The sequence below is a fragment of the Epinephelus lanceolatus genome, chromosome 14, assembly GCF_041903045.1.
Source record: "Epinephelus lanceolatus isolate andai-2023 chromosome 14, ASM4190304v1, whole genome shotgun sequence".
NCBI classification, from domain to species: domain Eukaryota; kingdom Metazoa; phylum Chordata; class Actinopteri; order Perciformes; family Serranidae; genus Epinephelus; species Epinephelus lanceolatus.
This window is the reverse complement of record NC_135747.1, coordinates 38,254,990-38,278,763: the sequence shown is the minus strand read 5'-3', so window position 1 is coordinate 38,278,763 and position 23,774 is coordinate 38,254,990. Positions and strand designations below refer to the sequence as shown.

Below are 23,774 nucleotides of genomic sequence, written 5' to 3'. Positions count from 1 at the left end.
TTGTTTTAATTATTTTTTTACCTCCATTTTTACTAAATCATATCCGTTTTTGTCTTTTTATCACTTTGTGATTTTATATTATAAATTAATATATTCACAAAAGAATAAAAAAACCCTGCTCTAGAAACAGTTTGTGTTATTTCATGTTATTTTCAGAAATATGATTCTCACTTTAGTCGTGTTTATTTTTAAGTCAAACCTGTTAAATGACACAACTTTAGAGTGGACATTAGAATCAGGTGTTTACCGAGCACATTGAGTTTGCAGGTGGAGGAGGCGGAGCCTATCTTGTTCTCTGCCTTGCAGGTATACTCTCCGATGTCAGCCTTGGTGGCTTTGCTGAGCTTCAGACAGGCCACGCCCTTGGAGTACTCTAGCTTGCAGGTGGGGCTGGACCGCACCTTTCCATCGGCCTTGAACCATGACACCTTGATCTCAGGTGTGCCGGCCACTTGACACTTCAGACACACACTGTCACCTGAGGTCACCTCCATGGGCTCCAGGGACTCCACGAAGTACGGTGGCTCTGTGGGAACAAACGGCAGAGAACATGTGAGTGAAAGCTGACACCTGCTGGACTTTACAGGTACTGCAGAGACTAACTGAGGACAATCTGTGACCCTCAAATTCCACCAGATGCGTGCTGGTTGCGTCTGCGCTCCAGAACGGCAGCAGAGCCGATACGTTTCAATTCTAGTCAATGTGTGTGTTTCCACCGGCAGCGGCTGATACGCAGGACTTGTATGTTTGCCGGATGCCGAAGCACAGTGCAGCAATTCAGCTAGGAGCAGATCATGCGGGGCAGAAAGTCGTGCACAGAAACAAAATAAGACATCCGGTTAATTTTCAAAATAAAATACAAAGTGTTCACAGCGGATCATATTTCCCTGCACTACACCTTGAAAACATCATAATGGGCGGAGGCAGGCCTGAAGTCAACAGGTCAGAGGTTTTCAGATGTCATTTCACCCCGTTAACACCATGGACGAGGAGATATTAATCACTACTCCTCTGGTTTTGTGGTTCTGTTTATAGAAACTACATCTTGTTATATCACGTGATTATGCATGAATTCACGAGATCTCGTGGGTCCTCGTGACTTCCGATGTCCGGTAGAGCTGCACAGCAAATGCAGCTGGTGGGTGTTGACGAACGGTGAAGCACGCAGCGGATAACCAGCGCAGCCGTTCCGCAACGGACACGCACCCAGTGGAATTCCGGCGTGACCGTTCTGTCTTTAGTTTGTCAAAAGGACGTGTCTTGGTGGATCATCACAGAATCAGTGCTTGAAGTTTCCACAGAGACACACAGAAACAGTAAAATCTGTGAAACAACAACAGCAGACAGATTATTACAAGTTAAACTGACCGAGGATGGACACGGCTGCGTCACACATGTCCTTCCCGGCGTCATTGGACACTTCGCAGGAGTATCTTCCGGCGGCCTCCTTGTCGTCAGTGCTCAGACACTCAAGGATGCAGGAGCTCTCAGTCGTGGTGATGTTGTATTTGTAGGAAGCGAAGATCTGCTGGCCATCTTTGTACCAGTTCACTGTGATTTTAGGAGTTCCAGTGTACTTACACTCCAACGTTAACGGTTTGCCTTTCTCCACTGACACGTCCTTCAGCTTCTTAGAAAAGGCTGCCGGCTCTGAGTGACACAACCAAACACAGAGTTTAATTCAGAAAGAGGATGTTATGAGACGACAAACAGAGAGAATTAGAGTGTTAGAAGAATACTGATTAACGTCAATGTTGAAAGGAACATTTTTTGACTGTAACTAGAGGTGGAACCAGCCGAGTCACTGGGCCTCGTGCAGGAACAATGTACCAACAAATTTTCATATCCATTTGTTCTTATTTTGTTAGTACCTAGTAGTAGTTGGGCCTAGTGTTACAGTTCAACTACCCAGCAGTATATAACGAATTTTAAATGAGCTTCCCTGCATCACAAACTTTAATACAGTAATGTAATATGTAATAAAATAACAACACCAGAAAACATCCTGCCTCATACTAACTACTTTTTGCTACTTGCAGTTTATTTTGCTGTAGATACTGAACTTTTACACCTGTAGCAGGAATCAAGTGCTGTGTGAAGTGACTGGTATGTTGTTCAGTATCACTACATGCTCCCTTGACTAAGCTACCAAAAGTCTGGATCCACGTAATGGTGCAAAAACAGTCACACTTCACTAACAGATTTTGGGATTATAGAGGAGAAATATGACGTCAGTGTCAGACTGACCTTTGATGGTGAGATTAACTGGACAGCTCTCCTTTCCTGCATCATTAATGATCTGACAGGTGTACTCTCCAGCGTGAGATCTGTCCACTTTGAAGAGCTCCAGAATAACTTGGTTATCCTTCAGGAAGAAATCACAGCCCTGTCCAGGCATGATCTCCTTCGTTCCTCTGAACCACTTCAGTTTAAGCGGCGCGCTGCCTTTCACCATGGCTGAGAACGTCACATTAGAGCCGGGCTTGGCTTCCACCGGCTGTGGCGGCACCACGAACGATGGAGGTTCTGGATAAAAGCGACAGTAACAGATCAAACATGGTGGAATCTGAGTGTTAAACGACAGAGTGGTGCAGGAATGAGTCCTAAAACCCGGAAATGAGTTAGCATGTTAGCACTTCCTGTTCCCTTCTCTTGAAGTCAGTGGGTTTTTTTAAATGTGTCGGTAGTAGTCTGTAACACAAGATGAAGAGACTTTTCACAATATTGTTCTACGACATAAAATTCATAAGTAAACACCCCACTGTACATTTTGAAGCTTTTATGTTCCAGTTTTTTTTCCAAATATTGACAATGTAATTTTGACACTTTTAAAAATTTGGGAAGGGAAACTGCTTCCCAAATTTCAGCAATTTTCCAAATTTTAGCTATGTAATTTTGACATTCTAAAAAGAATATTTTGGCATTTCGCCTTCCAAATTTTGGCAATTTTCCACATTTGGGCATTTTTAAACAAAACAAGCCTTCAAAATTTTACAACTTCGCCTCGCACATTTGGGTATTTTCCTAATTTAGGTGATGTAATTTTTGATTTTTAAAGAAAACATGTCTTCCTAACTCTGCCTTTAACTTCCAAATTTGTGTATTTTCAAAATTCTACCAATTTCATTTCTGGCATTTTCTAAAGGGAAACATGCCTTCCAAATTTTGCCAATTTGCCTTCCAAATTTTGGCAATGTAATTTTGGCATTAAATTGTAAAAATTACACCATTTTTCGTAGCCTGACACTGCAAAGACAGAAATTATTGTTGGTTTTTCCCAAATTCCAACAAGCCTTAGACACATCATGTAGTACAAGTACTGTAGTAACATTTGAGGTACTTGTATTTTACTAAAGTATTTTCATTTCATTCTACATCTAAGAGTTACATATTGGACTTTTTACTGCACTTCATTTGTCCAACAGCTTTAGTTCCCTCCTGTCCAGTAAAAAGCATGGATTTCTAGATGTCTTTATGCAGGACATTTGTGAATAACTGTCAGACCTGTTATCTGTTGATATATCAACTCTTTAAACCCTCTTGGATCAGCTGTAAAAGTCGTCGTCACAAAGCTGAAAACAGGCTGTTTTTCTGACTTTTTAGAGACACATGGTTCTCACAGGACAAACATATGATCTTACAGAATCTGATGTGTTGATGTGGATTAAACTACCCAGCAGTAGTTTCTGACCTTTAACCACCAGTGAGGCCGTGGTCTCACTGGATCCGGCCTTGTTGACAGCTTTACATTTATAAACTCCAGAGTCGGACAGCTTCAGTGTGGCCACTCTGAGTGAGCAGCTGTTGCTGCTGAATGAAATCTCATAGTTTGGTCCGCTCTGAATCTCCTCCCCATCATGGTACCAGAAGATGGTAAAAGGTGGGGAGCCCGACACTTTGCACTCCAACTCTCCGGCTGTTCCTACCACTGTTTGACAATCCTTCAACTTCCTTGAGAAGCTTGGAGGGATGATCTTATCTGTTGGGAAGGAAACGAGGGGTTAATGCTGCATCGCAACAAACAAACACAAGTGTAAATGTGCTGTCATTATGGGCTGGAGATAAAACCTCTGTGCTTTTTGGTACAAACTACTGAAAACTGTCAAGTGCTTAAAGCTGACCTGAATGTCTGGTGAGACTAAAGGAATACTTCACAACCAAAATGCCAATTTTTAGACCACTTACTCACCTCATGTTGCATTATATTCATAAAGAAAACTTTGTTTTTCTCTCAGTGAACAAAGAATCCAAAAGAGGTAAACACTCTTGATGGACTGAAGTAAACAGGGTCCACGTTTAACAACAGTACACTTTTCTTTTTAAACTTCATGCTGCTGAAACTCTTTTGATTTTATGATTTATAGTTTTATATCCATTATGTCTATTTCTATGTGAAGCACTCAGTGGCTATACTGCCCTTATTGTAAAGCACCCTGTGTTGCATTTCTCATATGAAGTGCCATATAAATGGAGTTTATTACTATTATAACAGTAAAGCTATATCAAAACATCTGTTTACAAATTCTCAAGCAACTCGGACAGCATAATCCAAGTCTCATTTAACCAGTCAGAAAAACGAGTTCCCATCTGGGAAAATTCACATGAACACTCAAGTCGGAACAACCATTTGAAAGTGGACTAAATTTTGGAACACAAGTTACTGAGTTGAGGTCATATATGAAGAAACGTGGTGGACCAGAGAAAATGTTTGGTTGGCAATTGCCCTCCAAATTTTGGTGTTTTATCTTCCGAATTTTGGCAATTGCTTTCCAAATAATGGTGATGTCATTTTGGCATTTAAATTGCAAAATTACACCATGTTTTGTAGCCTGAAACTGTGAAAAAACAGAAATGATTGTAAAATATTAAACAAGCGTGTGTTTGAACTCTGTTTTTTACGTACACATGCTCAGGCACGCTGAGGGTGTGCTACAAGTGGGCAGAAGTGTTTTACCCTGCATTCATGTAGTGTCAGAATAATCAGACAAATTAGTTCCTGACTGGGAAAATTCACGTGAATACTCCCTCAAGTCCGAACAACCATTTGAAAGTGGACGAAAACTTTGGAGTTGCCGAGCTGAGGTCATATATGAACAAACATGGTGGACCATGGAAAATGTTGGGTTGATGGTAACTTTTTATTGAGTAAAATATCGCATGTCAACTTTTTTCTCATGTGATTTGCTATTAGATTATAGCCATTAGTTGCTGTCTATATAGAGTGACCCATATTAGTTGGAAAAGTTATTTAATAGCATTTGTCAGGTAAAGCAATATTTTAGTGGTTTTAGTGGATGAACTGGTGCAGCTACCAGTCTGGGACAAAAATCACTTTGTAATAAAACGCTTTAAACTGTTAACATGATGTTTAAATGCTCTAACCAGTAAAATACATCTTCTCTGTTGCACCCATGTCATCTCCACATCTATAGAAGTATTTCCCAACTCAGGAAATGGGACCATCCAAGGAGCATGAATGCAGCATTATACTGCAGTGTTTAAGTGAAAATAAATGCGTTTATAAAGTATTAATTATATGACTGGATAAATGAGACTTGGATTATACTGCATGAGTTGTCTGAGTCTGTAACAGTGGCGTAAATATAGACAGTGTATGCAGTGCAGTTGCACTGGGCCAGTGAGGTGGTGGGGCCCATGGAGAGAGCAGCCCCTCATGAGTGACTGCTGACTTGAAAATGTGCCTGTGTTCAAAGATCTCTTATTAAATTAAAACAGTGTCATTTGCTATATATGCCCTTGAAAAAGGTAAACCCATCTGTGTCATGTTTTTTTAAATTTTTTGTAAATAATTGGTAGCATCTATGACAAAATTATATGATTATTCCAAATAATTAACATTGTTAAATTGAATTAATTTCTTATTTTCTTTGGTATTTTTTGTCATGTAGAGATATGCAATGATTATTGCTGGGTATTACGTATGTTGATGTTATTCAATGTCAAGTCTCTGATCATGTGACGAGATGATAGTCCACAATAGCACCAGGGCCGGTCATAATAGCGTGTAGTCGAGCCCATCATGAGTACCTTACACCACTACTCTGTAAACAGAGGTTATAGTTTCAGTAATATAGTAATATAGTTTTGCTGTTGTCAAACATGGTCTCTGTTTCATGATGAATGTTCATCTTTTTTGATTTCTCTGTTCACAATGGAGGCAAAAAAGAAGATTTAAGTAACACCCAGTGAGTAACCGATACAATACAAATGGTCATCTTGCAGGTGAAGAGTTTTTTAATGAGTTTAGTGACTTTTAGACTGGGTGGTGTTTACGCTTCTTGTATGGCTGTTTGTGTTTAAGGATGTTTTAACATTTGAGAGCTTTGCTTCTGTTAAACTTTAAAAAGGTTTGTAGACAATGGCAGATCTAAGGGAGGTTAAGGGAGGGGCAGTGTCCCTTTGCCCCCCAACTGTGGCAAATATTTCCGTACATTTATCTCCAGAGGTAGGAGACTGTGATTATTTATAGCAAGTAATAAATAAAATCAGTTTATTGTTGTATCGTTGGTCTTTTGGAGAACCAGAACCAGTGGGGGTGGTGGTTGTATGTAACAGTTGTGCTTGATATATTTGGAATCCCTAAAACCACGTGGCCCCTGCCTACCCCACCATTTGAAATGCTCTAGATCTGCCACTGTTTGTAGAAATCTATGTTTCTTAAAGTTAGTTATAAAACCAACAATGAGAAAATATCTACAGTAATTTTGGTATTGTAACTAAATCCCTAGTAATTGAAGTCCAAGTATGAGGAAGACACTAACCTAAGACAGTGAGATTAATTTTACTCAGGTCCTTCCCGACCTGGTTCATAACCTCAAACGTATATTCTCCAGAGTCCATTTTCTCAGCAGAGAGAACATTTAGGCTGGAAATCATCTGAGAAAATGAGATTTTGTATTTCCTCCCAGAGGCCAGCTCGACACCATCCTTGAACCATTTTGGTGTGAGCTCTGGGGTTCCACGCACTTTGACCTCAAGGGCGGCAATATCGCCCGCCGTCACACTCAGAGTGTCAGGCTTGTCCACAATCATAGCGGGTTCTGGAAATCAACAGAGAGGAAGCAGAACATGTTCTTAATCAAACCTGTAGGAGAGAAGGTTGAAAAAAAAAAACTGACAGGGAACAGAGAAAGAGAGAATTATATGATTACGAACCTAGAACAGTCAAGTTAGCGAAACACTCCACATTCCCAGCATCGTTTCTGAGTTGGCAGGTGTATTTGCCTGCCGTGGTTGCATCAGCCTTAAACACTTTAAGAGCGACCTGGTTGTTCTCAAAGGTGATTTTCCTGTTGTCACCGTCCCTGAGAATGTGATCCTTGTCCTGAACCCAGGACACAGTAATGGGTTCAGAGCCTTTAACAGTGGCCACAAGGGTCACCTCCTCTCCCATATTCACTGTCATGTTTGACAGTTTCTTCACAAACGACGGTGGCTCTGAGAAGAGGAGAAAAACAGCGCAGAAGGCAAAGTCAGCAAGGTGACAAAATAACCTGAAAATGGAATGCTTATGATTTCCATTTGAGACCATCGCAGTTTCTACTGACCTCTGAGTTTAACTGACGTCTGGCAGGTGTCACTTCCTACACTGTTTGACACTTTGCACTCGTATTCGCCGGCATCCGTGGGCTCTATCCCAATGACATGCAGCGTAGCCGAGCTGCCCTCACTCACCATCTTATACTTCCTGCTTTCCATCAGAGGTTTCCTGTCTTTGAACCAGGTGATCTGGAACGGAGCTGTACCACTCATCTCACAGTACAGACTCACGTCCTTACCCTTAAGCCCTTCAATGGGCTGAGGTACTTTGACAAAAGATGGTGGGTCTACAAAAAGATCAGGAAACTGTTAAAGAGGCATACACTGGAAAAGAATCCATGGCGAAATCTTGAAGCTGAAATCCGTAACATGTCATGTCCTGTCACACTTGGAAGTGGCAAAAGGCCCAAGGCTAAGATGGTGGCGTTGTTAAGGAAGTTTGCTGGAACTACAGCTAAGATGGCGTGTTGCTGAGGGGAGGTGGTTGGAACTACAGTCAAGGCTGCTGCGTTGTAAATATTTATGTAAAGTACAACTCCGATAGCAGTGAATTCATCCATCTATAGTCCAGATGGCGGACTTGGGAATATTTGATGGAACTATAGCTAACCTAGCGACGTTGTTTTGGGAAGTTGTTGGAGGTCCAGTTAGGCTGAGATGGTGGAGTTGTTGTAGAAGGATCATGTAACAACTAAAACAACTAAGGAGTCGTACACATGTCGCGTTATTTGTGCCCTCAAATTCATCGTTTTCAATGTAGACGTTTTTAGGGTGTGACGGCTGCACTCTGAGATAAACGGAGTTCAACCTTTGGAATGCAGCAGCCTGCACCGCATGTCATGTGACGAGGAATAACCAGTCACAGATATTTTTCCCTTCTTCCATAAATATCAGTCTGTGACAAATACAGAAAGGTTGATCATTTCGGTGCAGGACTGCCACAGCTTTTCATCTCTCCCACAGACAATAGCCCTACACACTTAATAAACAGTGCCTGGAAGAAGATTAGCTCTGCACTCAGGATTTCAGGTAAATAGACTATCATACGGTGCTTGTTGAGGTTGCTTAGTAACCTCAGATGCAAGCTGCTGCCACGCTCTTGAAAGGTACAGTCAAGGCTGCTGAGTTGTAAAAATTTCTTGAAACTACAGCTAAGATAGCAGAATTGATGTGGAATTGTTTAGAACTACCTTCCTGTTAGCAGACTTGTGATTGTTTGGTGGTACTACAGCTAACATGGTGGATTTTTTGGGTAAAGATGGATGTTAAAGCTACAGTCCAGATGGAGTTGTGGAATTGAACCGAACATAAAGCTGTTGTGGAAAGATGATGAAACTTTAGCTAAGATAGCCGATATGTGGAAATTTGCTGGGACTACAACAAAGACTTTGGATTAAATGTGAAATGTTGTTGGGACTACAGCTAAATTATTTTGGAGGATTTTATATTGAGCTGTTTATTTGACTGAAAATGTTCAAGCATGGGCAATCCAACAAGATGATGGACCCGATTGCCGGCCAGCGCACCATATCATACCATCCCGATTTAAAGGACTTCTAAAGATGTTACGCATTTCAGCTTTAAGCAATACAACAAAACTTTGACTACGACTCCAACACACTGAACAGCCAGTGCATAAGTCAGACCATGAATAATGAATGATGAAGAGGAAGTCAGTGAGAGGCTGACCTTTCACAGTAAGTGTGGTGCTGCAGCTGACACTGCCAGCATCATTCTGAGCTTCGCAGGTATAAACTCCATCATCATCAAAGTTGGTGGAGAGCAGTTCCAGGACTGCCACTGAGTCAACAAATGATGTCCTGTAGTTGCCCCCATCCGTGACCTTGGTGTCATGTTTGTACCAGGTCACTTTCAGAGGGGCTGTGCCACTGACTTTGCACTCCAGGCGGAGTGACTCACCCTGCTTCACAAACTTAGTGGCAGGGAGTTTCAGCACAAACTCGGGTGGTTCTGCAAAGCCGAAATGAGACATATTAGCTTCTGAGGTGTGTAGGGAAACTTACGGTTGTTGTTAGAGCAGGCAGGTGGTGAGGAGATGAGATGAGCTGACAATGATGGGTTAGCAACAGAGATGCGATGATTGTGGAAAATGCAGGTGTATCAGAAAGGCAACAAACAGTTCTTGATGAGAAGTTGCAACAGTGAAAAAGCTTCAAATGGTAACACTGAAAGGCTTCAAAAGCTGGGAAAATGTGACAGAGAATCACGAGTTTCAGCCAGCAATGCAGATGTAGATGAACACAGCCACACAAGAGTTGATTGAAAAGATGTAAGTCAAACCTTTGACTTTCAAGTCTGCACTACAGCGTACAGAGCCAGCATCGTTACTGACTTGGCAAGAGTAAACTCCACTCTGGGTGACACCCACTGAATAGAGCTCTAAAAAGCAAGACAGCCCCTCCAGCCCTGTGAAACAAGTGGGCCCGGTCATGAGCTCTGTGTCCTCCTTGAACCATTTGACCGTGAAGGGAGGGGTTCCCTTAAATGTGCCTTTGAAGCGTACAGTGCTGTTGGGTAGAGCCGCCTGGGGCTCAGGCAATGTCACAAAGCTGGGAGGTTCTGAAGAGAACAAGACAGACCATGTTAAAGAGGTACTCACCTTTGATTAAGGACTGCATGACCAATCACAATGGAATGCATAGTCTAACCTTTAACCATGAGGGATCCGCTGCACTGACAACTTCCTGCTGCATTGGTCAGTTTGCAAGAGTAGGATCCTGCGTCAGATCTCTCTAGCTGTTCGATTTCAACTGACACAGAATTGTCCTGCTGAATGAGTTTGTGTTTTACACCACTAGAGATTTTGGCCCCCTCCTTCTGCCATTCCACAGTGATGGGGTGGGAACCAGATATTTTGCAACATATATGAACAAAGGAGCCCAAAATCTCTTGCATGTCTACGAGGGGTTTGATGAAGCTTGGTGCAATTACTTGTTCTGTTACCAAAAGAATAATAAGAAAGCAGTTAGACTTTATTCAACATGTCACTATGTACCACAGCAGTTTTATGTTTTTCAAACCAACCTAGTACGATCACTTTGACTTTGCAGGTGCAGCTACTGATGTGGTTTGCCACCTCGAAGAGATACTCTCCTTCGTCCTCTTTCTGAGCAGACTGAATCTTTAGGCTGCTGATGTTGTTCTCAAAGGTCAGCTTGTACTGCCTGATGGACTGAAGCTCCCTGCCACCTTTCATCCATTTCACTTTAAGCTCAGGGGAACCTGTTACCTTACAGTCCAGACTGACTGGATCTCCAACTGTAACCTTTATCACTTCAGGTTTCTCTGTGATCTGAGGAGGTTCTACAATGCAAAGCAAAGTCAAACATTCATAACGTTTCTAACAAAGTTAGGACCATAGAAAGATATGAAAACCATGATTGGTTAAGCACAGGTATACCTTGCACCGTTAGGGTGGCAAAGCACTTATCCTGCCCTGCCTCGTTTACCACCTGGCAGGTGTATTTCCCGCTGTGCGTTGCCTCACAGGCAGGAATCCTGAGAGTTGCCACATTGCTCTCAAATGTTCTCTCAATCTTTGGATCCTCCAAAATCCAGTTCTCATCTTTTTGCCATTGTACAGAGAGAGTAGGAGAACCCTTCACAACACACTGAAACTCTGCCTTTTTACCCAGAACAGTGGCAGTGTTCTCAATCCTCTTGGTAAATGTTGGTGGTTCTATCAGACAAAACCAATAGCATGTTAAAATAAACAGTCAGTTATCACCTCTTACAATCAAAATGTGGATTTGTAATTTATGATGAGACAAACCTTTGAGCTTTAGTGTAGTCTTACAAGTACAGCTTCCCACCTCGTTAGCAACAGTACACTGGTATTCACCGACATCTACAGCATCACATTTGTGCACCTCTAGACCCACAATTTCATTCATCTGGGAGAAGCCATGTTTAGCACTGGGTTTGATCTCCTTTGCATCTTTGTGCCACGTAATCTCAAAAGGACCAGTCCCAGCGACCTGACACTCAAAACAGGCGCTGGAGCCCTTCACAACATCAGCTGGAGCCAGCTCTCTAATAAATGATGGCGGTTCTGAGGTGAGAGGAAACAAAATGTCACCTACCTTTTGTCAAAACATTTTACGCCACAGATAGACTCCATCAGTAGTTTACGTACCGTGAAACTTCAATTATTTGCTTAAATCACTGAACCCAGCAGGCTTATATTTGGGACAGGCCTTTAAAATCTTTCACACAAAAGTGTGAAGATGTGTGAAGATCAGGAAAACAATCAAATTGTTTATTTAAACCACTTTGAATATTAAGTATGAATACTTGTATAAAATGAGGCCTCAGATAATATAACAATTATGAATCATTAATTTGACGTAGCTCCAACAGACAGCACATCAGAGAGAGCGTTACAAAACTTGAGGATTACAACACCCGGTATAGTGACACAAATCCTGTTAAAACAATACTCACAACTTGGATACATTTTTATGAAAAACCCTTTTGATTTTTTCGATCAGAGGACCCTTGCAGACTAAAGGAGAATGAATAACTTACAGCGTAAATGAGAAATGGACACATAATTTAAAGTAGCCAACAACCCGGTTTTATACATCCACAGAACTTCTATAAAAATTAACTGCTTGGCACCCAGACCAGGCCTCTAATTGAGACAGGCCTTTACTTGTCAAAATGTGTAGCCTTGCAAGGCAGGTAAATGGGACTAGGCTTTTAAATGAAGTTTTACGGTACTTTTGGAAGCAAAGTTTCCCATAGAAATATTTCTAGCCGGTTTGGCACAGAATTGGAACTTTTTAAAGGTCCAGTGTGTAGGATTTAGGGGGATGTATTGTCGGACATGAAATATAATATAATTAGTCTGTTTTCTTTAGTATATAATCAGCTGAAAATAAGAATCATTGTGTTTTTGTTAGAATGAGACATTTAAATCTACATCGGGAGCAGGTCCTTGTCTATGGAAATCACCATGTTGCACTGCCATGTTTCTACAGTAGCCCAGAACAGACAAACCATATCTATCCATCCATCCATCCATCCATCCATCCATCCTTTTCATCCTTTTCGTGTTACCTGCAGGCCAACGTAGGTTCTACTACACATGTGGTGAGGGATGGGATATTCAGCTGGTTGCAGTCTGCAAGCTCACGGCTAGATGCCACTACATCCTGCACACTGGTCCTTTAAGGTCCATTAAGCAATCTGCTGGGCCAGTTAGTCCTTATAAAGGATGCCCCCATTTTTTTAAATAGTGATTTTCAATTTTAAAAAAATCTTTTTAAACTTGGAACTGAAATCAGTGAGATACAGTTCTGTTCTGCAGATAATCTGAGAAGGCCTCCATGATGTTTGGGAAACTTGCATCCGATTCCTATATCCTTAAAACACTTGCACAGCACACACCATGTCTTTCGACACAACTAACCTTTGACCTTGAGCTCCATGCTGCAGCTCTCACTGCCGGCCTCATTGCGAGCCTCACAGTAGTAAACCCCGCTGTCTTTGGTATCAGGCCCACAGATTTCCAGAGTGGCCACAGAGTTAACAAAGACCATCTTGTATCGGTCACTGGGGCTGATCTCAGAACCTTCCCTGAACCAGTAGATGTCTATCTCAGGTGTGCCAGTCACCTGGCACTCAAACACTTTACTCTGACCAGGACGGACCACAGACATACGAGCTGGTGTTCGTGTGAACTTAGGGGGTTCTAAGAAACAAAATAAAAAGTTAGATGTCACGATGAGCCAGACAACCAGGGGAATACTCTGATCTCTGTAAAGTTGACAATGTATATGTTTCCATCCAAATGTTGACATTTTAAGCAAAGTGTTTCTATCAGTTGTTTTTGTGTGAATACCCTGAAGAGGATAACAGGAGTTTCTCTTTGACTGACTTTTACAGTTCAGCAAAGCATTTTGGAACCTTTGTGGAATTCCTTGTTGTCATGTTGGAGCTGTTATAAGTATGGAGAGATTCTCCAAAAACAGAGCTACAAAGGGTCATATATACAGTGCAGTATGGATGACCTCTTTTTCTTCGTCTTGTTTCATTAAAGGGCAGATCCCAATCAATACTCTGTCACAGTGGTTCTAAACCAGAGGTTTGGGCACTCTCCGGGGACCTTGAGGGAGTTCCAGGACAACCTCGTCTCATTCTGAAGTCAAAATCTGGTGCTTGGTCAATGACTTCCAGTGTCTGATACGACAAAAAAAGCTGTCCTTTCACGTCAGCATGATACATGGCTGGTGGCGTCAGGGGGAAATACGGCGGGACAACAACGAAAATTAAGGTGGTGCAAGTCCGAGCAGAGTGGGAGGGGTGGTGGATGGGTCCAATAACCACCAACTGTCACCAGGGAGGCCTCTGTTTCCCATAAGATTGAAGCCAAACCCTGTTGTTTATTCTTAAACCCAACAACGTTTTTGTGTTGGCTAAACCTAACCACGTACATTTGTTGTTGAAGGAAAAAATCACAGTTTTCTACCAATGTAGTGCATTTATTTTGAAAGAAACTGTAAAATTCCTGTGAAAACAGAAGTGAACTTTAAAAACAGACAATTGCATGTAACAGGCTGACACGGCATCCCAGAACCTCAACAACCAGGGCATCCAGGGTACTTGCACATCGTATCTCAATGTGGAAAGTCCATAACCAAACATCGATACGTGACAAGGTCGAAGTGAGAATGTGTTGTCCAGGGGTCCCCAGAAAAATAGGAAATAGTTTATTTTCACTATTTATTTCACTATAGAAGAAAGTCCAAGGTGGGTAAGAGTCATAACAGTCAGTACATTTACATGGACAGTTTAATTCCACTTTCATTTAAAATGAAAGGCCATTCCGATTAAAAGTGGTCATATAAACGGTCATTCCGATTGAAAAATGGTCATTCCGATTGCAAATTAAATCCCATTAAAGGGGGTGGTTTATTCCGTTTGTCATTCTGAATGAAAGAATTTTGTGTGCATGTAAATGCTCATTCCTCTTTAAATTCATTCCGGCCTTTCTGCGCATGCTCGTTTCCTTGCCCTTTTGGCATGATGGCATATTTAGCGCACATATCAACGGGCTGAGATAGAGCAGTCAGACTCGTTGCACTCACCTGTTTCCATATGCCAAAGCACGGCCTTCTATCTCCCTTCTTCGACCTTCTACCTCCCTTCTCCTCCTCAACAGACGAAGCATTAGCAGAACAAGGTTGTTGTCATACTGCTGCTTTGAGAATATAAGCAAAACAAGCCCGAAAAAGGCACTAAGAATGGCGGCGTCAAGCATCTTGTTATCCGGAGCGAGGACTACAGTGTTTTCTTCGGGTAAACGTAAACACATAACATCCGCCCTGCCCCCTATCCAATCAGAAACCTTCCCTGCCCCAAACCTTGCGCAGACCCGAATAAAGGCGATTAATAAACTGATCTCCCATGTAAACCCTAATTCTGAATGAATATTTCTCATGTAAACTATCTGGAAAGACTTTAATTCCGAATGATTTCATTCTGATTTATTCCATTCTGAATGAGAAGCCATCATGTAACCGCAGCCACTGACTGTCCTGATCACAGGTTTCACTTCTTGGACGGTTATCTCCTCAACTGTGGTTGATAACAATAGAATTATGGTCTGAAACATATTTAACAACCAAAATCTTGTCAGACAGAGGTCTCTAAAGTGAAATTTTATCAAATGAGGGTCCATGACCTAAAGTGTATCAATTTAGGGTTTTGCTGACATGACAAAGGTTTAAATGTCCAAAAGAACAGATGGATGGAGACATATTTACTGGCTCAGTTTCAAATAAAGAATGATAACCTTTGACAAAGAGTGTTGCCTGGCATGATGTGGAGCCGACATCATTCTGTATTTCACAGACATATTCTCCAGAATCTGAAGTTTTGGCAAAGAAGAGTTCCAGTGAGCTTGAGGTGTTGTCTTTGATCACATTACAGTCGGCACTGGATAAAATCTCTTTCTTGTTTTTAAACCATTTGGTGGTCAGTGGCGGCGTGCCAGAGAACAGTACGTTAAACTGGACCTTTGAGCCAGGCAAAACATTCATGGATTCAGGCTTTTCGAGAATGCACGGTGGTTCTGGAAGAGAAAAACGAATCAATGCTTGTTAAAGCTGCACAAAGATCCTTTTAGTTGTGTAGCTATACTTTAATTAGATACATCAATCGACTGTTAAATACCACAAAACTCAAATTTTGCTCAAACCTTTGACAAATAAGATCCCAGAGCATTGGACGGTTCCTGCCTTGTTTCTAGCAATGCAGGTATAGCTGCCACTGTCTTTACTGTCAAGATTAGAGATTTCCAGGAAAGCAACATTCTCAAAGAATGTGCATTTGTGTTTTTCGTCAGTCTGGATCTCTTTCTCATCTTTGTACCATTGTATGGTTATCGGCAGGGAGCCGGAAACAAGACACTCCAGATGAGCGAATGATCCTTTGATACCTTCCGTCTGCTTCAGTTTTCTTGTAAAAGATGGTGGAATAATTTGATCTGACATAGATGGAAAAAAAGAGGTGAGCAGCAAAGTTCAAAGTAAGTTGTTATTAAACACAACTCACGTTAAGTTCTAGCGTTAGGCACTGACCGAGAATGGTGAGCGTGGCATCGCAAGAACTCTGTCCGACATCATTTGAAACCTCAAAGGTGTAGTCACCACTGTCACTTTTCTCAGTTTTATTAATCTTCAGCACAGAGCTGGTGTCTGTGTTCTGTATTTTGTGCCTCAGGCCTGAGGTCAGCTCCTTGCCAGCCTTCAGCCATCTGGCCTTCAGTGGTTTTGTGCCTGAGAACCTGGCCTCTAGTGTAGCTGGATCACCCTGAGTCACACTGATAGACTTTGTCTCCTCCGTGACCTTCGCTGGTTCTGAGACGTCAAACAAAAATGTCAGCAAACAATCTCAAATCTGATTTACCACAACAAAGTGACAGACCAAGAACTGAAGCCAATAACAGACTTAAGATACTAGAGATGCATTTAGTCCTTATCAACTCCTAAGGTTTCGGGTCGATGGTGAATCCATCACCAATGGAAAATTTGGTTAAGTAAACAATGAAGGCTGAACATAAAGTCCATCATTTGCTCTTGTTAGCAGTCTGGACAAATCTATACATGTAGCCTTTATTAAATTAAGTCAGATGGAGAGTTTTTTTCTGTTCAATGGCGCAATTGGCCGATTCAAAAGTCACGTCCCCTTCATTACTGTTTCTAAGTTGGACAAGCTTGACACAACAAAACATGGCGATGCCGATTTTGCTCAGTAGGTGTTAGACTTGAGACATACTTGTAATTTGTAAAACAATGACTTTGTCCCACCTCTGCCTAACAGAGATAATCTAAACAAAGGGACGCTGGTCTTGATCTTCTCTGGCTGTCAATAATTTAAAAAAAAAAAAAAAACAACAAAAAACACGTTAGCAACCAAACTATCTGTCCTTTTCCAAGTCTCTCTAACATTATCACAGAAATAAGGAGAAAGCAAACCTGGCTGATGTTGATCTGACATTAGGCTAACTCCTCTTAGTGTAGCTATACATTAGCTAGCTAGTTAGCTGGCATTTGCTAACATGAGCTAACTGAAGATGAGACTTTATACAATGTAATGTGTCCATGAAGACTGACAGTCCCTCAGCCACATCTTTTAACCATCTTAAAAATTTGGTTTTCTTTTCAACATAGATGAGTTGCGCACATAGTGTATCAAAGTATAACCATGGGTGTATAGAGAGACCTGGATACAGCATTGGAAGCAGGGCCCAATTCATTCCTATAAAAGCTGATCAATGGTGCATGAAGCCAAAACAGTTCAACTGCAACGTATAAAATTACCCTGATGATCAACACTGCTTCCATGTGGTGCGGGCAATAAAGCAGGCACACAACAGACTTGGACCTGCTGAACAAGCTACCTCTGGTTTAGCGCTCTGTCAGCTTGAATGGGGAGAAAATGATTCAGTCGGACTTTCTAAATGTTGTAAAATGTTATCGGATCAAATTCTGATGGTGAAAAGAATCATTTTGAGGGGGTTGTGACGCTAAAAAAAAACATGTCCTCTGCTTTACAGATGTCTCTTTTGCTATGTAAATATGTGGGAGAAGTGTTTTTGGGCCACATGGCATCACCTGACCAATGTAATTCCACGGTTTGGCCACTACAAAAATTGCACCTCCTGGGGGCCCGAATAGAACAAGAAAGTGTAAGCCATGATTCTGCCAAGTCCAAGCTTGTTCGACTGTTATTGGAGCAATGAGTGAAAAGGGGCAGGACTTGGAAAGTCTTGCCATTGCTTTGGTAATTTGCCACTGGATGGTAACTTCCTGCGAGTAAACTTAGATAAATGTCCGACCTTCCAAGTTGATAAGGATTGCCTAAACGCACCATCGGAAAGAATTCTGTTTCAAATTAGAATTCTCAGGAATCTTAACCAACCTTTGACTGTCAACACAGCAGAGCACGTCTGGCTCCCGGCCTGATTGTGCGCCTGGCAAGAGTATTTGCCGCCATGTTTGCTATGTAAGTTGGTAAAGTGCACCACAGCCTTGTTGTTCTCATATGTAATCTGAATGTTTTCAGCCTCTTTAAGCTCATGGTTGTCTTTCATCCAGGACACAGTCATGGGCTCTGAGCCCTTCACAACGCACTGCAGAGTAACTTCGCTGCCAACCAAGGAACTGAGGTTCTCCAACTTTCTCACAAATGATGGTGGTTCTACAAGGGAAAAATTTATATGAATATTATTGTCTTCTCTACTGTATATTAGCCTCGCAAAGTCAGACATAAACCCGCAAGCTCAGTCTTCAAAAAAAACAAAAAAAACACCTGAGGATCAGCTGAGCCCGACACATTTTGAGCTTTTGTGAGTGGTCGATGGCCGCATCTCCGAACTCCTGACCCAAGGGATCATTTTAAATAATGCACAGTATACTGTTTGTGAAAAGAAACCCGACTGAGCAGATGTATTTCTGCCAAGATTATCAAGGAAAAATGATCTTGTTCAAGTTTTGGAGAAATCTACTAACCTTTGACTAATGACCACCCAGAGATTAAGCATATTCGTTCAATCAGGTGTCTGCTGTCTACCCTGTATTTATACCGACATTTACTTCAAGTCTGTGCTTCCCAAAAGAGGGATCCCTCGACTTTGTTCCTTTTCCTAAAGCCATTTTTTTTTTATTAAAGATTTGTTTTGATCTGAATCAAGAGTCTATGGATGGTGCTCTGTGTTTTTACTGGCTTAAGTAAATGCGCACTGAGTGTTGCCAGGTCAGACTGAAGCTTTGCGAGGCTGTCCAAATACAGATATGAAGCAGATGTATAATGTAGGTTTTTTAAAATGGTAGCAGAAAAGTTAATTTAAAAATAAGTCCACAGAATCTAAACCAACCTTTGAGTGTTACTTGACAATCACAGGAAGCCCCACCAACTTCATTCTCAACAGTACATTGGTACAAACCAACGTCTGCTGCCTCTACTGCCAGCACCTGCAGAGCTATCAGGTCATCTTTAACCGTGATCCTGTGTCTCTTGTCATTCCTAATCGGCTTTGTGTTTTTATAAAATGACACAGTGAAAGGGGCGGAGCCAGAGACTTGGCCCTCCAGCATCATCTCAGAACCTTTCACCACATCTTTGGGCTCCAAACTACGCACAAACAATGGTGGCTCTAGAAGAAAACAGCGGTCTTGTCAGCACATCACACTCAATTACACAACTATAAAAAGTCCAAATGAAAAGAATTTTGTTGTGAAGTTGAAGATGCTTTTTCTGAATGACTTCTTCAACTCTAATGATGGGTGAGACATCCTCAGTGTTTACCCTATGAAGAAGCCACAACCTATTTTAGCCACAGTCTCACCAGTGGTTCTCAGTTATGTCCTTGTCCACCAGAGGGCATGGCATCTCAACAGGATAAATGATCTCACATTTGAACAGAGGAAAAGCAAACTGTCTTCAACGTCACAATAAAAGTCTTCATTTACTTTATTGAGAGTGAAAATAAATCCCTGAAACCAACCTTTGACTGTAACTGTGCTGCTGCAGCGGTCACTACCAGCCTCGCTGGACGCCACACAGACATAATCTCCACTATCCTCTACCGTACAGTTGACTATTTCCAGAGATGCCACTAAGTCAATTGCGGTCATTTTATATTTAGGACTGGAGCTGATCTCCATCGCATCCTTGAACCAAGTAAAACTGATGACGGGGCTGCCCGTCACTTTGCACTCCAGCTTGGCAGAGTCGCCGCTGGTGATGAGCTTGGTCGCCTCAAGCTTCCTCACAAACACAGGAGGTTCTAAGAGAAGAGGTTAACATTTATTACCAGACAGAAGGCATCACGTTAGTATCAAAAGATATTGATATCAAGACATTTTCATGCAGCTGCACAAAATACTGAAGATGAGCACCTTTCACAAAGAGGACTGCAGTGCAGTCCACCTTCCCAGCATCATTGGATACTTGGCATGTGTATTTTGAGGAGTCACTGGGTTTTACTGAGTGAAGCTCCAAAGAGCTGGAAGAGGCATCTTTCTTTATGAAATATGAGTCTCCAGTTACAATCTCTTTTTCCTCTCTGAACCACTTTACAGCTAAAGGAGCTGTTCCAGTGAAGGCGGTTCTGAAGGAAACTGTGGTTCCTGGTATAACATCCTGGTTGTCTGGTTTAACTGTGAATGCTGGGGGCTCTGGAGGCCATAAACAAAACAAAGATTGCATTTCATGTTAGCATGAAATCATTCAAGGATCGCACACAACAAACAGAGGCACAACATAAGCCAGGCGTTCTTAACCTTTGACATAGAGTGTGCCGCTGGTTTCCTTAAAGCCGGCTGAATTGGTGGCTCTGCATTTGTAAACTCCAGAGTCAGCCTTCTCCAGCCGAACAATTCTCATTGTAGCAGAGTTATCTTTGAATTCAGGCTGGAATTTGGATCCAGGCGTGACCTCCTGGTCGTCTTTGAACCAAGCTATGGTCATGGGTTGGGACCCAGACAGTTTACACTCCATGGAGATGTCATTACCAATGTTACCATCAACTCTTTTCAGGGACTTGGTGAAAGTTGGGGGCATTATCCGATCTGGTTGTTGAAGAAAAAACATCTCATGCATTAAAACAGTTTACCTAAAAACAACAGACACTCCGCACACTGTCTTTACTTATAATAAAGTCCATTGCAACGTTTCAATTATAAGACTTTAGCTAACTGTACATCCCAAAACATGTAAAAAGAGCCGTGTCAAACTGCGTAACCTTTTAGTTAGAAACAAGATTAACAACTATGGATTAGATTGTCATACGTTTATAAATTGTAAAACAGCATAAGGGTTATCAAATGTTAAAGAAGCAGAAACCAGGAGCTAACCTAAGACCGTGACTGAGCACGTGCACTCGGCTTTCCCAACTTTATTCGACACCTCCATCTTGTACTCTGAAGTGTCTCCTCTCTCTGCTGTAAGAATCTTCATGGTGGCAACATTGTCCTTCAGAGTCATCTTATATTTCCGGCCACTGATCATCTCCTTCCCGTCTTTAAACCACTTCACTTTAAGCTCTGGGCTTCCCGAAATTGTGCACTCCAATGTGGCTGAATCACCTGCAGTCACACTAATGGACTCTGCAGGTTCTACGATTCTGGCAGGTTCTGAGATAAGACAGACCCATTAGTCATTAAGATATAAGGGTTTAGGCACAACAACCTAGAACTAAAATACAAGCATCTCTGCATCAAAGGTGTCAACTGACCTTGCACGGTCAAGGTAGCTTCACATTTTTGTTGGCCAGCCTCGTTCTCAGCTTGGCACGAATACTTGCCACCGTGGCTGATGGCCACTGTTGATATCGTCAAGCTAGCAACATTGTTCTCAAACACCATCTTGATATTTGAATCGTCATCTCTCATTATTTCAGAGTCTTTCATCCATTTAACAGTGATGGGAGCTGAGCCCTTAATGGTCCCCTGCAGTTTTACCGTATTTCCCAGCACTGCTGTCGCACTCTCAACCCTCTTTGTGAAAGTTGGTGGCTCTACAAAGACAGTTTAAGAGTTAAATATTGAGTTTGAAGAATGAGATTAAGCCTCAGTCAATAACAGTTTTGTTAAACTCAGGTTTACGAACCTTTAAGTTTAGCCAAGGCCTTAGTGGTGACTTTCCCCACATCATTGGATATGACGCACTGATAATCTCCAACATCTGTACTGTCAAACGTCTTGATCTCCAGCCTTGACAAGGAATCTTCAGAGATTATTTTATATTTCTGATCACTGGAGATGGCTTTCTTATTCTTTAACCAGCTAATTTCAAAAGGAGCTGTTCCCATGATCTCACACTCCAGCTGAGTTGCTGTTCCCTTTACCGCCTCTATTGTCTGCAGCTCTTTTCTAATGGATGGTGGCTCTGGGAGTCAAAGGGTAGGTAAAGAGTTGAGTTAATACCAAAGGATCTCTGAACTGAGCACTAAGTGTTAAGTAAATGCAAGATTTGACAAACCTTTAACAGCGATAAGGGTGTTGCAGCTCTCGCTGCCAGCGTTATTTGACACCTCACAGGTGTAACTGCCACTGTCTGTGACCACGAGGTTCATTATCTCCAAAGAAGCAACTCCACTCTTGAAAGAGATTTTATATTTCTCTCCATCACTAAGCTCTCTCTCATTCCAGAACCAGTGGATATGAAGTTCAGGCGATCCTTTAACCGAACACTGTAAGCGTGCAGCTATGCCTTGTTTCCATGTAATCTTAGGCTCCATTTTCTTAACAAAGGTAGGGGGCTCTGAAAGGAGTGTTTAGTTCAAAAACACCAAGATCATTGTCAAAGAGAGAAACAGACAATATACAAATTAACCAAGACAGAAAAGTGCGAAAAAGAAATGCGAAAGAAAAGACAAGAAGATAGCAGTGCATAGTGTTAGCGTCAGCTTGCATTTGGCTGAAAACGGTTGTCAGCAATAATCCAATAGCTTATGTCAGAGATTTACGTTTTCATCAGAGCTAACGGAAAGATCGTCTCTAAGATCTTACCTTGAACTGTTACCACAGCCTCACAGGATGAGCTCCCAGCCTCATTCGTGGCTGTGCACACATATTTCCCAGAGTCCTTCAGTTTGGACTTGGGAACCTCAACAACAGCCACCTTGTCCTCAAAGGACACTTTACAATCCATGCTCTGGTGGACTTTTTTGCCATCTCTGGTCCAGGTGACGGTCACACCAGTGTCCTCGTCCACCTGGCACTCCAGCCTCAGAGGGTCATTGACAGCAACTGACGCTGGCTCAATGGTCTTAACAAAGCTGGGCTTGTTGATAACCTTGAGCTCTGTAGTAAATGTAGCAGTGCCAACACTGTTGGAGGCCTTGCACAGGTACACTCCATGGTCAGTCACATCAAGACTTTTAATGTAAAGCGAATACTTGTTCTTTTCACATTTCATGACATAGTTTCCTTCGGAGGAGATGGCTATGTTGTCCTTGTGCCAGACAACTTCCATGGGCGAGGATCCAGTGAGTGAGCACTGGAACACAGCTTGTTTTCCCACATATAAAGTCATTGGGTCTGGTTTTGATACAAATACCGGCGGGTACATTTCTATGGAGAGCAGGTAGAACATACAAAAATGTAAAACAAATTTCAAAAGCTGGAAAAATACACCAACATTAAAAACAACCTGTGCAATCTCAACTTGGTGATCCATGTAGGTTTAAACATCAGAAAACATGTGGTCCTCGACATAATTACATCTTCCCAAACATGACACCAGATCCAACTTAAAAACATTTAAACAGTTCCACATTGCAACGTAATGATTCAGTGAAAAATACATTGCAAATATATAATTCTCTCTCTCTCAAACAAACACAGATGTAAAGCATTCATTTAGAAAAAGGTCCCTCTGGGGTCTTACCGGTGACGACGAGTGAGGCGGTGCAGCTGTCAGTGCCATGCTGGTTTGAAGCCTTGCAGGTGTATTCACTGCTGTCGGCTTTGACCGGGTTCAGGAGCTCCAGGGAGGAGCTGGTGTGGCGACTGAGGATCCTGTACTTCTCACTCTGCTTGATCTCAATGCCAGACTTGTACCATTTGAAGGTCACACTCGGAGCATCTTCGATTTCACACTCGAACTTGGCATGGCCGCCGACATTGATCTCCAAAGGTGTGATTCTTTGCCTGAAGACAGGTGGCACTGAGGCACACGCA

At 42.0% G+C, this 23,774-nt stretch overlaps 1 protein-coding gene across 26 annotated transcripts in view; it reads right to left on the bottom strand.

Moving 5' to 3' along the window:
- The window catches only part of ttn.2 (titin, tandem duplicate 2), a 248,700-nt gene that overhangs the window by 161,525 nt on the left and 63,401 nt on the right, over positions 1-23,774 (bottom strand). For 22 of the 26 annotated variants that reach the window (XM_078174675.1, XM_078174686.1, XM_078174684.1 and 19 more), the window contains 28 exons: positions 23,482-23,760; positions 22,602-23,165; positions 22,072-22,353; positions 21,700-21,978; positions 21,326-21,607; positions 20,946-21,224; positions 20,373-20,660; positions 19,989-20,267; positions 19,595-19,876; positions 18,965-19,243; positions 18,010-18,288; positions 16,167-16,445; positions 15,785-16,072; positions 15,380-15,658; positions 12,995-13,276; positions 11,354-11,632; positions 10,982-11,260; positions 10,606-10,884; positions 10,230-10,517; positions 9,862-10,140; positions 9,250-9,531; positions 7,569-7,847; positions 7,177-7,458; positions 6,783-7,061; positions 3,692-3,979; positions 2,248-2,526; positions 1,369-1,650; positions 248-526 (listed from right to left, as the gene is read on the bottom strand). In XM_078174675.1, coding sequence (XP_078030801.1) covers positions 248-526; positions 1,369-1,650; positions 2,248-2,526; positions 3,692-3,979; positions 6,783-7,061; positions 7,177-7,458; positions 7,569-7,847; positions 9,250-9,531; positions 9,862-10,140; positions 10,230-10,517; positions 10,606-10,884; positions 10,982-11,260; positions 11,354-11,632; positions 12,995-13,276; positions 15,380-15,658; positions 15,785-16,072; positions 16,167-16,445; positions 18,010-18,288; positions 18,965-19,243; positions 19,595-19,876; positions 19,989-20,267; positions 20,373-20,660; positions 20,946-21,224; positions 21,326-21,607; positions 21,700-21,978; positions 22,072-22,353; positions 22,602-23,165; positions 23,482-23,760 — 8,154 coding nt within the window. The remainder of the gene's footprint in view (positions 1-247; positions 527-1,368; positions 1,651-2,247; positions 2,527-3,691; positions 3,980-6,782; positions 7,062-7,176; positions 7,459-7,568; positions 7,848-9,249; positions 9,532-9,861; positions 10,141-10,229; positions 10,518-10,605; positions 10,885-10,981; positions 11,261-11,353; positions 11,633-12,994; positions 13,277-15,379; positions 15,659-15,784; positions 16,073-16,166; positions 16,446-18,009; positions 18,289-18,964; positions 19,244-19,594; positions 19,877-19,988; positions 20,268-20,372; positions 20,661-20,945; positions 21,225-21,325; positions 21,608-21,699; positions 21,979-22,071; positions 22,354-22,601; positions 23,166-23,481; positions 23,761-23,774) is intronic. The other 4 variants (XM_078174692.1, XM_078174699.1, XM_078174698.1 and 1 more) reach the window with 2 other exon arrangements.